Here is a 13,994-nt window from a genome sequence, read left to right on the forward strand (position 1 = left end):
CGTGGGCTCGGGCCAGCGGGGGCCGCGGGGGTGTAAGCGTCCCCTTCGCCATCGCGGGGCGGACGACCCGAGTTGTGAGTCGTCTACTTAGTAGCCCCACGCGATGGGCCTGGGGACGCGCGCTAGGGTTCAGCCTGTCGGTGCTCGCGGCTGGGGCGGCGGGCGCGAGGGCGGAGCTGAGCCGCTCCTGGACCCCGATCCCGCCCCGGCACCCCGGACCCTCGGGCTTCCCTCTGCGCTCTACGCTCTGGGCGTGCCCAGGGAACTGCCTTGCTCGGGCTGCTTAAGGTGTCAGACCCGGCTAGTTCTAGGTCGCTGGCCCAGACCCAGTCTCCGTACTTTCCTGGGTGTGCTCCTTCTAAGAAGACGCAGCACGTGGGCAGCGGCCTTTTGCCCCAGCTTGCGCTTTCCCGGCCCCGGTTTCAGGGCTGGCGTGTGCTGTGCACCCAGTGTGCGCGCTTGCGCTAGGGCGCCCCCGTCGGCCCTTCACCTCCTTGTGGTTTTAAGGGGTAACAGATTCCAGCAGAAGCAACACGAAGTTTTTAATCTAATAATTAATTAGGCTAATCACTGATCACTGCACATCAGAATCACAGGGGCAGGGTGGGGAGATTAAAACACCAGTTACCGCTCCGCCTTGGGATTCGGATTCACCAAGTCTCTGTTGGGGCCCCCAGTGGCATTGTTAACATCCCCAGGTGATTGCCACCTCTGGGAGGGAGCAGTTGCTGCTCCCCTTCTCTCCAGGCCACATCCTTTTAAGCAAAGTTCAGACCCATTCTAGAGCCCCCTGCGCAGAGAGTGTTGGGAAGTGAATTTAGGCGAATACAGGGGCCGCCACTTTCTTTCAAAGGCGTGGCCTCTGACGGTGACCACTATTTGCCGAGTCTTTGCAGGGCACAACAGCAACACGGACATGACTGCCTGAATCAGTTCCCACCCCCAGGCCGGCCCCGAGGACAGCAGGCTTATAAAAATCTCCTTTCTGGCCCCACCGTGGGAAGACGTAGAAGTCAGGCCAAGGGGGCCCCGGGGACAGCAAATTGTGTGTGTGGGTGGGGGGGAGGCAGCTGAGGAGGGTGGTCAGCAGGCAGGCTTCTCTGTTGTTGGGCATTTAGTGCCCTGGAGGGAAACACAGCAAGCTTATTTTTGTTTCAGTGTAGTAGATTTCAATGCGAGAACCTGGAGGTAGGGTTTCCAGTGTTTTTCTTGGCACACCAGGTCTCTGTGCAGCCTCCCTACACTGGGCCCCTCAGCAGCAGGATCTCCTCAGCAGGATGTTCCCTAAACTTGCCAGAAGTTCCCTGAAGTGGTTTTAAAATAACTCCTAACCTCCCTGGGAGGTATGGGTGAGGCCTAAGCAAATTTCCTATTTGAGTAAGGGGAGCAGGGATGACTGTGAGCTTGACCCCTGGCGATTCCTGTCCTTTGCAGTTCAGGAGACACTAAGTACAACCATTCTCTCAGCTTGACTCGATCACCTGGGGTGGGGGATTGGGAAGCCACAGACTGGTGAGGCCTCATCTGATGTGTCTGACCCAGTAGGCAGAGAAGGCGTTTCTAGCAGGTTCCCAGCTTGTCTGGGGATACCCTTTAGGTACCCTAGGTGGGAGTTAAAAGAATGGAAAACAACCTCTGGCTTATTTCTCTTCTCTTTCTTTCTCTCTTTTTCTTTCTTTCTCCTTCCTTCCTTCCTCCCTCCTTTCTTGACATAGGTGACAGACAGTGAGAGGGAAAGTGAGAAATCACTCCCCAGGAGGGATGGCCATGCCCGCAATCCTTTCTCCTTCTCCTCCTGGGATTTTGGGCATGCGCCTGCCTTGGGCCTGCCTTGATTTTCACGGCACAATTCAGACTCAAACTGTGGTGGGCCATGTGAGAGTCCAGCGCCTTAACCACCGTGCTATCTGCTGGCCCCATGACCTTTGGCTTTATCACTTACCATCTTGTGACCTGAGATAAGCCATTTTCTTCTCTGCTTTTGCAAAATATTGGTATGGAGAGTTGGTGGAGATAAAACACTTCCCCCCAAAGGGGCAGAAGAATATACAAAAGCCACGTCTTACTATTAGCAACAGACCAGACCAGGATGGAATTCTTGCATAGAAGGCAAAGGTCCAAGGCAGAGGACAGGGAGGCAGGACATGCCCTACAGGCCAGCCTGGCACTGCCCACTTGGCAGTGTGCCCAGCCTGGAGTTTGAGGAAGAGGTTTAATCCCCAGCAAACAGCCTCTAAGGCGGATCAGCCAGGACAGCCCAGAGGCTAATGTCTCTTCTAGCTGGGGTCACAGAGAAAAGCCGCCAGCTTCCTGTCCCTGGAGGAGGGGCACCTTCTGGGCCACTTTCCTGCATGCCCCCCATGGCCTGCTCTTTTTTCCGGCTCTGTGGTGATCTGGAAAGCTCTCACTCTTTCTCCACAATGCCTTCTCCTGGCCAGACTCCTTTTCGTTGACCTGCGGCCCTTAGTGCCACTGGAATCCTCTCTCAGCAATTTCAGGACCCATCTTCACTTGTAGCTTCATCTTTGTTTATAGTTTCAAATGCTCCCTAAGTCTCAACTGATTTAAAGGGGGGGGGTGGTGTCCCATTAGCTCAGTTCTGAACATGGGAGGCATTGTCATTATTAGTAATAATAATAATAGCAATTCCTATGTGTTGCGTGCTCATATGTTCCAAGTGCTGTGATAAGTACCTTACACACAAGATCCAGAGGTTCCTCTTATCATCCCCTTTCTGCAGATAAGGAGACAGAAGCTCAGAAAGGTTAGGATTCCCATATGGCTGGCCGTTGTTCGAGTCCCAGTCCTGGAAGCTTGCTTTCTTTCTTTTCCCCTCTCTGTCTCTCTCTGGTGAGTGCATGTGCCCTATTAAAATTCGAAAAATAATATTCTGGGCCACTTTCCTGCATGCCCCCCATGGCCTGCTCTTTTTTCCGGCTCTGTGGTGATCTGGAAAGCTCTCACTCTTTCTCCACAATGCCTTCTCCTGGCCAGACTCCTTTTCGTTGACCTGCGGCCCTTAGTGCCACTGGAATCCTCTCTCAGCAATTTCAGGACCCATCTTCACTTGTAGCTTCATCTTTGTTTATAGTTTCAAATGCTCCCTAAGTCTCAACTGATTTAAAGGGGGGGGGTGGTGTCCCATTAGCTCAGTTCTGAACATGGGAGGCATTGTCATTATTAGTAATAATAATAATAGCAATTCCTATGTGTTGCGTGCTCATATGTTCCAAGTGCTGTGATAAGTACCTTACACACAAGATCCAGAGGTTCCTCTTATCATCCCCTTTCTGCAGATAAGGAGACAGAAGCTCAGAAAGGTTAGGATTCCCATATGGCTGGCCGTTGTTCGAGTCCCAGTCCTGGAAGCTTGCTTTCTTTCTTTTCCCCTCTCTGTCTCTCTCTGGTGAGTGCATGTGCCCTATTAAAATTAGAAAAATAATAATAAATAAAAATAAATAAATATTTAAAAAAAAAAAAAGAGGCAGAGCTGTGATTGAAATCCAGGTGATTCAGTCTAAGCACTTGTTATTCAAGTCAGCCTTTTTTTTTTTTTTTTTTTTTAAAAGAGAGATTTTTACTATAGGGCACATGGCTGGAGAGTCAGGGAGACCAAGAGACAGAAAGTGAGAAATTACCCCCTCAAGAGGGATGACCATGCCACAGTCCCTCTCCTCCATTCTCCTCTTGGGATCCTGGGCATGTACACGCACACTCCAAACTTGAGTTTTAAGCTGCTGGGTCTGGGACTCAAACAGTGGTCGACTATGTAGGAGTCCAGCAATGTAACCATTGTGCCGTCTGCTGGTCCCCAAGTCAGTCTTCAAGAAGGCTTTGGAATAACAAGGCTTGCTTGCCCATCTCAGTACATGGGCCACTTCTAGCAGAAGCAGTGGGTAAAGGGTATGCTGTGAACTGCCCTGAACATTCAGGTGAGTTACAGATTGTGGGAACAGGAACATTCCTTTCCTCTAAAGGATGTCCGACTTGACCGAGACAAGAGGCAATGCCTGCCCTGTGGCAGGGACTTCCAAACCAAACCCAAGCTTGTACATCCTTTGGTCTCTTCCCAGAGCATCCAGGGCATGTAACTGGTAGCTATGTTATACCAGAGCTGGGACAGGAGACCAACTGTTGGCCATATGACTGTCGTGGGCTCTTGGCCTCCTGTGGAACCTTCAGGTCAGCGTGCTGTTCTACACTGCAGGGGAGAAATCACTCTGCTCTGTGGGTGAGAGATACAAGCTCTGAGACCCCCGCCTGCCTGTGTGTGGGACAATCTGCTCTCGAGGCCTCCTCCTACCAGCCCCACCATGCTGCTGCCACTGCCCTCAGCTAATTTCATACCCAGGGAATACTAGGCAAGTGAAGGTAGATGTATCTCGAAAGGGAGCGAGAACAGGCTCGCACCTCTCCAATGTGATACTTTGTGCAAATTATAAAAAGCCTCTCTTCTTCAGTATGCTTTGCTCTCATCTTTCTGAAAACTGTCATAATGCAGATACAAATATGCCATCACCATGATGGGAATGGCGCCCCCTAGAGTTGTTCGGGGCACACAGGAGCTTTGGCTTCCTCTGAGCCGGTGTAGAGCTCAAGTAATTCTGCCTTCCTCCTCCTCCATTCCCTACTTGCAAATCTCCCCCATTTCTCCAACGAGATAGGGATACCTGTTGGGGGGGGTGCAATAAGCATGATGCTGATGACCTTCTAAGTTCCCCCCCCACAAAAAAGGGGGAAAGTATATGTGAAAAGGTTTTTGTTTTTGTTTTTTTGCCAGTTTCTGACATCAAAAGCCAGTCAGAACAAGGCAAATTGGATACTACAACATCAGACTCCCTAAATATTTTTTAAAGCCCAGGAAGAGAAACGGTCCAGGAAATGAAGGCCCTGAGAAAAGGGTAGTGTGTGTGAGACCAGAGTGGGAAGCAGGGAGGCCAAGGGAAGCCGAGGGAGGTCGAGGAAGGAAGGCGTTGTGTGATGTGCTGAAGGAGGCAGAGAACAGAACTGCCCACCCAGAATTAGGCGTCTCTCCGCAGGGCATTGTGGTCCTGGTTCCTTACAGCCGTTCTTTCCTTGGGTCTGCTGTTTCCAGGAGTGGCTACGAATCTGCCTCGAAGGACTTTGTGCCTGCTGACTTGGAGGTTCAAGTTCCTGGGAGAGCCTTCCTGATCACCGGCGGGAACAGTGGCATTGGCAAAGTGACTGCCACAGAAATAGCCAAGCGAGGTGAGCTACTACTGACTTCTGTGTCTGTGAGCGCATGGCAGCCTGTGGCTGGGCCGCACTGGGCAGAGCACGCCTGATGCAGGCAGGAAGGAAGGCCTGGCCTGGGAGCCCGTGGGGATGGGCACAGCTGCCAGCTTTCCAACTTTCAGCTAGAGACAGAGCAAGGCACTGAAGCCCTCTCCTCAACATGTAACTCATTCTTGGGAGAGCTCATGTGTCACAGTGTTTTTTGATTAAGAACAGTAAGGAACTCAGGACCAGCAGCTAGTGTAATGGCTACGTGGCTGGACTCCCATGTAGTCGACCGTGGTTCGAGTCCTAGACTTAGTTGCTTAAACTCGTGCCGGGTGTGTGTGCGTGCGTGCCCAAGATCCCGAGAGGAGAACGGAGAAGAAGAGATTGCAGTGTGGCCATTCCCCCCTGGGGGGGGGGGGGGTTTCTCACTTTCTAGCCCTCTCCTCTGGCTCTCTGTGTCTTTCTGGTGTGCACACGCACCCTGTAGCAAAAAAAAAAAAAAAAAAAAAAAAAAAAAAAAAAGAAAGAAAGAAAGAACAGTAAGGAACTCAAGACAACCCTGGTCATCAGAATCCTCAGTGGAACTTAAATAAGAACAAACACATGGATATCTGGGCTCAGCCCATGCCTTCTCAAGGAGAGTCTGAGAGCATGGGACAGCCTGGGAATCCACTGCAGTTTGGATGGGCCCTGTTGAGACCCAGTGCCTTCCAAACAACTGGAGGTGGGGGTGCACTGAACTAACTTCCTCCTTGCTGGTGTCCAGCCTCCAGGCTTAGAGCAGCCTCCTACACTCCCTCTCTGACCCTGAGTGTAAAGAGACTCTCCAGGTGCCTGTAAATTATTCAACCAGCCAAGTCTTCAAGAGAAAAGCCAGAATTTCTTACACGGACACAACAGCCCGAATGGTGCTGCAGTGGCTAGAAAGTTTGCTATGTCTCTCCAGAGCCTCTTCTCCAGGAAAGATTTATGTTCCCGCAGAAGTCAGGGAAATAGGAATTTATCACATTTCAAGATGCTGAAGACGTTTTCCCTTTTCTCTCTCTAAAGCAAAGTTAGGCATTTGCCAGGTGGATATTACATTTGGAGCTTTATTTAATTATCTGCCGAGTCAGGGAAAGGATAACTGATCTTAGCAGCTAAGAAGTGCTCTTAAGTTGTGGAGAGAAGAGAGGACGAAATAGACCCCGTTTAATAACGTGGTGATTTTTACTGAAAAAAAAAGAAAAAAGAAGCAGATTCTGTACTAATTACTTCTTAACTGCTGCAGCCAAAACACCCCCCTTTAAAGAAACCTGGATTGATGGTGATATGGCATGGTCGCTGGAATGATACACCCATTTATAGACTCAACATTGAATAAATATTTACTGAGCCCCAACCATGTGATAGGCCATGGTTTGCCACCACTGAACAGTGCTGGACATGAGGTCACCTGGGGAGTTTTTGCCATATACCTGGGCCTGGGCCTATCAGATGGAGCAGGAAGAGCTACCCAGGTGAGCCAGAAGAGCAGCCAGGCTTGCGTTCTCTGTGTCAGGTAGTCTACTAGATGCTAGGGACGCAGGTGTGACCGTGATTGCTATTTCTTCACCTTGATGTGTTGACACACTTTAGGACAAAAAAATCGGACAGTATCCCAGATGCACTGTCAGTCAGCCCAGATAGGCCAGAGAGAGAGATCCAGCTTCTCCCTCATGATCGCCCCTCAGCGCTCTGTCAGCCCATCCAGCTACATTAAACAGAATGGTCCCAATTTCATGTATTCTTTTTGTGGCTTCACTTGGTAAAGCTGTTGCCGTTAGCTGTCGCCATAACTCACAGATGGTTTTGTTCAATTCCACCAGGTGGCACAGTTCACCTGGTTTGTCGAGATCCAGGAAGAGCAGAAGGGGCCAAAGGTGAGATCATCAGGGAGAGCGGCAATCAGGTGAGCTGCTCCTTGGCCCTCCTGCGGGGATCTTTGCCTCCGTGGTCAAGTGTGAGGAGGCCGGACTCCTGCCCGCGGTTTCTGTGCTGGCAGTGGCCTGTGAGTGTGCTTCTGCCTTGGAAGCAGCCTCTGCCCACGGAGAGCCGGAGCCCGGCTTTTGAAAGGCTGGATGTGACCGGGGTAAGTGGAGCACTAAGGTTTAGCTCCCTGGCCCTGGGCTGCCTGTGGAGACAGCAGATGCCAGCAGGGGGAACTGATCCTCGCTGAGGGGACATTACGCTGGACCGTGGCACTGCCAGGCTTTCCACCGCAGAGGGAGCCCATGCCAGAGAGACACATCGGAGTAACTCTGGTGCCAACAAACTATATATTGACCCACTGGCCTTCCAAGAAGGAGTAACAGCAACTGAGTTTGGTCTGACAAGAGCTTTCAGACCTGGCTTATATTTTTTGGTTCTTCCTCTTCTGAAAGAGTCAGAAACCAGGACCAGCAATATTATTCACGGGACTCACTTCAAAATGAACATGTGGGACCCTCATGACAAAGTTATTAAGAATTTCAGGAAGGTGAAGGCAGACTGTTAAACCAAGCTCTGGAACCTTCTGAATGTGGAGTCTGTGCGATTGCACAGATCCTACGCCCATGAAGCCGGCCTTGCATGGGAAACCTGAAGCCCACTGTCAAGTGGAGAGAGAGGACCTCAGGGGCTGCCCCTCAGTTGCCATAGCCACTCACTGTCACTAAAGAATGTTCTCATTCCATCCACACCTCTCTCCCATGGGCCTCCTTCTCCAGCAGACCCCACACAGGGGGTAATCTCTTAAGAGGCGGTCTGGGGAGGACCAGACAGCACCCCAGGCTTGGACATTGGCCAAAGTGAGGGGGTGGGGAAGCCCAAATCTAAGATAGAGTATTTTGCATCAGGTTATGAAGGTTATTTATTTTTTAAAAAATAGCATTTTAAAAGCAAGTGGCTGTTCCATTCCGTCTCACAGACATCCCTAGGCTCACGCCATCAGGTACCTTATAGAGGCTTAGTGCTGGCGGCGAGCGTGAGGGTCTCTAAATCTTCCTCTAATGTCTACAAGAGCCGCTGCGATCCGCGGGCTGCAGTTCTTGAGGCTGAAAGCTGGCTGTCTGCCTGCTGATAACTTTCAGTTGTGCTGCTGCAGGATGCAACAGGAATACTAATCTCTGGCCACAGACAGGAGAAGGTTTGCCTGGAGTCTAGCCTGCCATTTGGGTCACAATTTTTAAAAAGTAGATTACAGAGAAAGAGATAATAACATGGTTCTGTTTATAGTCCACACCATTCTTCTGCCCAACTCCACCACCTTTAGGAGGGATGTGGAGCTGAAAAGGGGAGCAGACCTGTTTCCCAGGGTGAGGAGAGAGCGAGCCCTTCATCTTCTGCCCCCTCACTTGTATACACACCCACAGATAGGCTTGGAACACACACACACAGACATCGACTCCTCTTTTGTGTTTGTAAGTGGCTTCCAGCATGCAGAGCTTAGGGGTCCAGGGCTGACAGTGTCCCATTGCTGGTACCTGTGAGCCTTTCCTGGCACAGTGTCTCCTCTGGGCCCCACCAGGCATCAGCGCTCCTCGCTATTTACAATAAGCACCACTCCACGGCTTCAGCTGGCTGCCATCCATGGGCGGCCCACACAACAGCGTGGCATGGTGGGAGGACCTAGGTCCTGCACTCGCTAGCCTTGTGAACTTGGGCAACGTTCTTAGCTTTCCTTAGCCTCCATTTCCTCATTAAAAATAGGGGTGATAGGGACCAGCAGTTAGTGTAATGGCTGTGTCATTGGGCTCCCATGTAGTCGACCATGGTTTGAGTCCCAGACCCGGTGGCTTAAAACTCACGCCGGGCATCCCGAGAGGAGAATAGAGGGGAAGGGATTGCAGCATGGCCATCCCCCCCTGGGAGTGACTTCTTGCTTTCTGTCTCTCTGTCTCTCTCTGTCTTTTCGGCGAGCGCACGTGCCCTGTACCAAAAACCTCTCCCTAAAAAAAGGGAAAAATAATAGGGGTGATAGTACTTTATCCCCTATTTCTCCAGCTCCTACACCAGCCAGCTTCTGGCTGGGCTTGGCCAGCAGTGGGACGTACAGGGAGATTAGTAGGTGAGAGGAAGAGGAAGCCAGGATACTGACTTCCCTGGCAAAGGCAGAATCTCTTTTCTGGTTCTTCATGTCCCTGGGCTCGGACCACACTGTGTTTTCACCTTGTGCCTTGAGCCTAGGGCTGGTAGTAGCTTCCTGTTGTTAACTAATCTCTGGGACACTTCACCAATCCCATGGAAACCAGTCCCTGCATTCAGTTTCCTCTGTTGAAAGAGGTGCTTTTGATCCTGACTAAAATAACATGATCCAGGCTACAACATGGGAAGTTCCGAGTACCATGGGAACATACATTCTCGGTCAGTATAGCTCTCAATCATATACCTCTCCACGTTATTACTGGCATTATTGTTGTTTACAGCTGCAGTATTACTGCTCCCAATCTTCCGTCCTCTGCTTTCAGTTCCCTAGTACTCTTTCTCTCTCTGAAGTTGTATTGCTTCATCAGAGAAAGAGAGAGACAGACACCCAGTAGAGTCTTCACACTGTAGTCCAACCCAGCCTCAGCCAGCCTAAATTCTGGGTACATATGTGTGCACAGAGGGGCCCCCAGGACCCAGCCCCCAGATCTCCCCATGTGGGTCCAATATTACTGTGTTACTACTGCTCCATCATCTGGCCCCTGGTCCTCTTTCAGTGGTGCTAAGGCCCTGCTCAGTGAGAACTGGAGGCCTGTATGCTCCCAGGAGCAGAGGAGATATTTGGTAGAGCAGTGAGGGTGCTGTCAGGGCTGGTCCTGGCTGGAAGGTAGGGTGGGCAGCAATGAGCAGAAGTCCCTGGGGCAGAAGGATCTGGATGAGATATGCGTTAGGCCTGCTGAGTCAGGTGAGTATGGACCAGCTGGGCACCAGGGAAGGCATAAAGTCATGTGGGAATCTGAGCTTCATGTGCACACTGGCTTGGTAAGATTGTGTGTATGGAGAGGCGAATATTGGGCGGACCTGATCTTTCTGAGAGGTTGTGTGTGGCCCCAAGCTTGGAGAAAAGAATGCTTGTTATCATAGAGCAAATCCACCACCACCACACCCCCCACACACATGCAGACACTCCAGTCTACTTGGCACAGTGCCCCCAAGGAGCCCGGGGGAGAAAGCCAGGTGTTGTTCCTGCTTGAACATCTGGTTGAGTTCCTGACCTTCTTGCTTGGAACAAAAGGCACCTATTAGTTACCTCCCTGGACAACATTTTGTTAAAGGTAAAAAAATGTTATAAAAAACATCTAACATATGAAAATAAACTTTGGGGCTGACCCTATAATGCAACAGTTAAGTCCCATGCATGGGCAGCTGGATCCCACATGGCTGACTGCAACTGAAGTCCCAGCAGCTTGAAAAACATGGCAGGCGTGTGTGTGTGTGTGTGTGTGTGTGTGTGTGTGTGTGTGTACGTGTACCCAGAGCCTGACGGGATGGAGAATTGGAGGAAAAATTATTATAGCATGACCGTGCTCCATTGTGTGTGGGGGTGCTTTCTCTTTCTCTCTTTTTCTCACTGTGGTGAGCACACATGCTCTCTGGCAATTAAAGCAAGATTTTTAAAAAATAAAAAAAATTTTAAGATAGTTTTTGATGCACAGAAAAATTGTGAAAATAGTACAGCGTAGCCATGGTCTCCACAGCCGGTTTCCTCTTTATTAACATCTCATATTAGTGTAGTTCATTTGTCACAACTAATGAGCCAATGTAGGGTGTTACTTACCAGACTTCATACTTGGTTTGCATTTCCTCTGTTCCCCTCCCCCCCCCCAGTGTCCTGTTTCTTCTCCCAGATCCTGTCCAGCTTCCCACAGTACATTCAGTCATTGTGTCTCCTTCGCTTCTCTTGGCCATGATAATTCCAGACTTCCTAGTGTTTGGTGACCTTGACAGTTTTGAGGAATAGTGGTCAAATGTTTCATAGCATGCCCCTCATTTGGCATCTGTCTGATGCTTTTCTCATGATTAAACTGGGCTTTAGCGAGAGATCCTAAAGGCGTAGAAAGCTGAGGAACACTTGAACTCCTGCTGCCCTCCTGTTTTGGCTAGAAGGTGCTGTGAAGTGACTTAGGTCTTGTGTGGGGTTGACTCCATCAATTCCAATATAGTTTCTACTTTCAGCTTTCCCAGGCCAACGTGGATTTCTAGCTTCTTGAGTATGATTAGGTTAGCCTCTCAAGTACTCACCATTCATAATAAATACCACTTCATCCCTGATGGTGAGTTCTGCTCCTGAGAGCACGTTCGTGCACTGTTTACTGTTTGCTCATCATGGGAACTGCTCCGACATAGGTAGATCGACGTCCTTCTGACTTCTGGGCCACATAGCAACTAGATGGTGACTTGGCAAGTTTTGTTCAATTTCAGTATCACATTCGTATTCCAGGGTTTAAAGAGTTAGGACAGTGGGGCCAGTGGCTCTTAGGGCAAGTTCTTTCATTATGAGAATCCACATGGGATTATTACACCCATATACCTATTCCCAGTGCTTTCTCCTGGCCGCAGCAGACAGCTGGCCTCCCCTTTCAGAAGGCTTCTTGCTTCTTATTTTGTCCCAGAGAGAGATGGGTGATTTCCTTCATGTTTTCCCGATGCTCCATTTCACCAGGCTCCGTAGCTGACTTGTCTAGGGCAGTGATTCTCTCTTTCATTTTCATGCTGAGGTCCCTTAAGAGCCCCAGAAAGCTCAAGGAGCCCGTGGAATGTTCAAAGCAGAACTGGTCTTAGCTCACTTAAATTTTGTTGTTGTTTTAATTTGCCAGAGGGCATGCCCACTTGCCAGAGAGAGACAGAGCGAGAATGCACCCTCATGGGGATGGTCACACTGTAATCCCTTCTCCACGTCTTTCTCCTTTAGGGATTTTGGGCTTGCATACACACACACCTAGTTTTTTTTTATTTGGGGGGGAGGGGTGGTGAGAGGTTTTTTGCTACGCTCACCAGAAAGACAGAGAGAGACAGAGAGAGAAAGCGAGAAATCACCCCCCAGAGGGATGGTCACACCGCAATCCCTTCTCCTCCATTCTCCTCCTGGGATCTTGGGCACACATGCACACATTCCTGGCATGAGTTGAAGCCACCAAGTCTGGGACTCGAACCACGGTCAGCTACGTGAGAGTCCAGCAATATAGCCATTATGCCAACTGCTGGTCTCACCTGGTATGTTTTTCAAGCCACTAGATCCAGGACTTGAACTACACAGTCAGCCACATGGGATCCAGCTGCCACAATCACCACCCCACCCCACTGGTTGGCCCTCGTTGCTGTTTTTAACTTGGATTTTGCATAAGTACTACGCGGTGCTGTGGGTGGGAGGGCATTTTGGGTGGTTTGCTGAGAAGGCCTCAAAATTAAAGGATTAGGTGTCTAGACTCAGATTGCTGTCATTGGTCCAGGCTCACACCTGATCCAGGTATGAGTCTTATGTGCACTCTGGCTAGGCGGGATCCTTCACAGGCACTTCTAAAGAGCATGGTCCTGGACAGACAATACTTTTCCCTTCCTTTGAAGGTAGAGAAATATTCATTTGTGTGAGACTTAAGCCTGATAATGGTATTCAAACTGACTACAGACTTTCTGAGTTATGAAAATATGGGGTTGCTTCTGTTTTCTCATTTTCTGAGGCTTTGTCTCAGGGTAAGAAAACAGTATGTCTTAAGATCAGTAGAAAGATCTGGCCACAGCTTTGGGTCCTATGGCTTAATTCATGGAGGAAACTGAGACAAGGCACTGACTTTCCTGCTTTCATGACAGAATGGTGACAGTTGCTCAGATTCCCATCTGTAAGTTCATTGCTCGGTCTCTGCAGCAGCAGGAGTCGCTGACTTAGGTTTGGTCACATAGTCTGCTGAAGCTCAGAGGGTATCTTCGTGTTCATTGGATGCTTAGGTTATAAGTTCGGATTCATGTACTGAGTACAGAGAAGAAGCTTAAACCACTGAAGTACGTCAATCATCTATCCTGTATAGAACTGTGTGTACCACCAAGGGGAAAAGAATGGCATTTGACAAAGTTCCTCCATCAGGGCGTTCTCAGTCCTCAGTCTCCTGGGGAAGTAGCTGTATTTGGTGAAACTAATAAGCACCATAAACAAGGACCAAGGGTCACAGAGGAAGTCGTCATCTCCCATTTATGATATGCCTATGATATTGTTGGAAGAGCAAAATATTGACAAAAATCCTCAAGGATTGGCAGAGGAAACTATAGCATGTCCGTGGAACGGTATGTTACATAGCCACTAACAGGAATAAGGCAGGTTGATATATAATAAAACATTTCTAAGACATATTGGTAATCTTGCAACTCAATAGAAAACAAAACAGAACAAAACAAAACAGTTCAAATATGGACTTAGAGCTTGAAAAGATATTTCTCCAAAGAAGACACACAAATGGCCAACAGATACCTGAAAACATTCAGTGTCGTCAGTCGTCAGGCCAGTGCAAATGAAAGCCACATGCAGTGAGCCATCATCAGGATGGTTATTATGCGTGTGTATACACACAGTATATTTGCACACACACAGACATATGCTTAAATTATTTCTGGTCGATTATAAACAATGGTTTACTTTTGCAGAGTGGAACTGTTATGTTCTACTTTATATCATTCTGAAGTATTCAGTTTTTAAAAACCATGTACTTCTTAATGATTTCTTTCTTTTTTTTTTTTTTTTTTTTTAGAGGTTTTTTTTTAGGGAACGGGGACTCGCC

The 13,994-nt window shown here is 49.2% G+C and overlaps 1 protein-coding gene across 1 annotated transcript in view; it reads left to right on the top strand.

Annotated features, from left to right (window-relative positions):
- Positions 1-5,095: 5,095 nt before the first annotated feature.
- The window catches only part of DHRS12 (dehydrogenase/reductase 12), a gene marked incomplete at its 5' end in the record, with an annotated part of 42,344 nt that continues 33,445 nt past the window's right edge, over positions 5,096-13,994 (top strand). The window contains 2 exon segments of the mRNA XM_014590061.2: positions 5,096-5,229; positions 7,092-7,174. Of these exon segments, the coding sequence (XP_014445547.1) occupies positions 5,096-5,229; positions 7,092-7,174 (217 nt within the window).

The sequence above is a fragment of the Tupaia chinensis genome, unplaced genomic scaffold, assembly GCF_000334495.1.
Source record: "Tupaia chinensis unplaced genomic scaffold, TupChi_1.0 Scaffold000402_1, whole genome shotgun sequence".
Classification (NCBI taxonomy): Eukaryota; Metazoa; Chordata; class Mammalia; order Scandentia; family Tupaiidae; genus Tupaia; species Tupaia belangeri.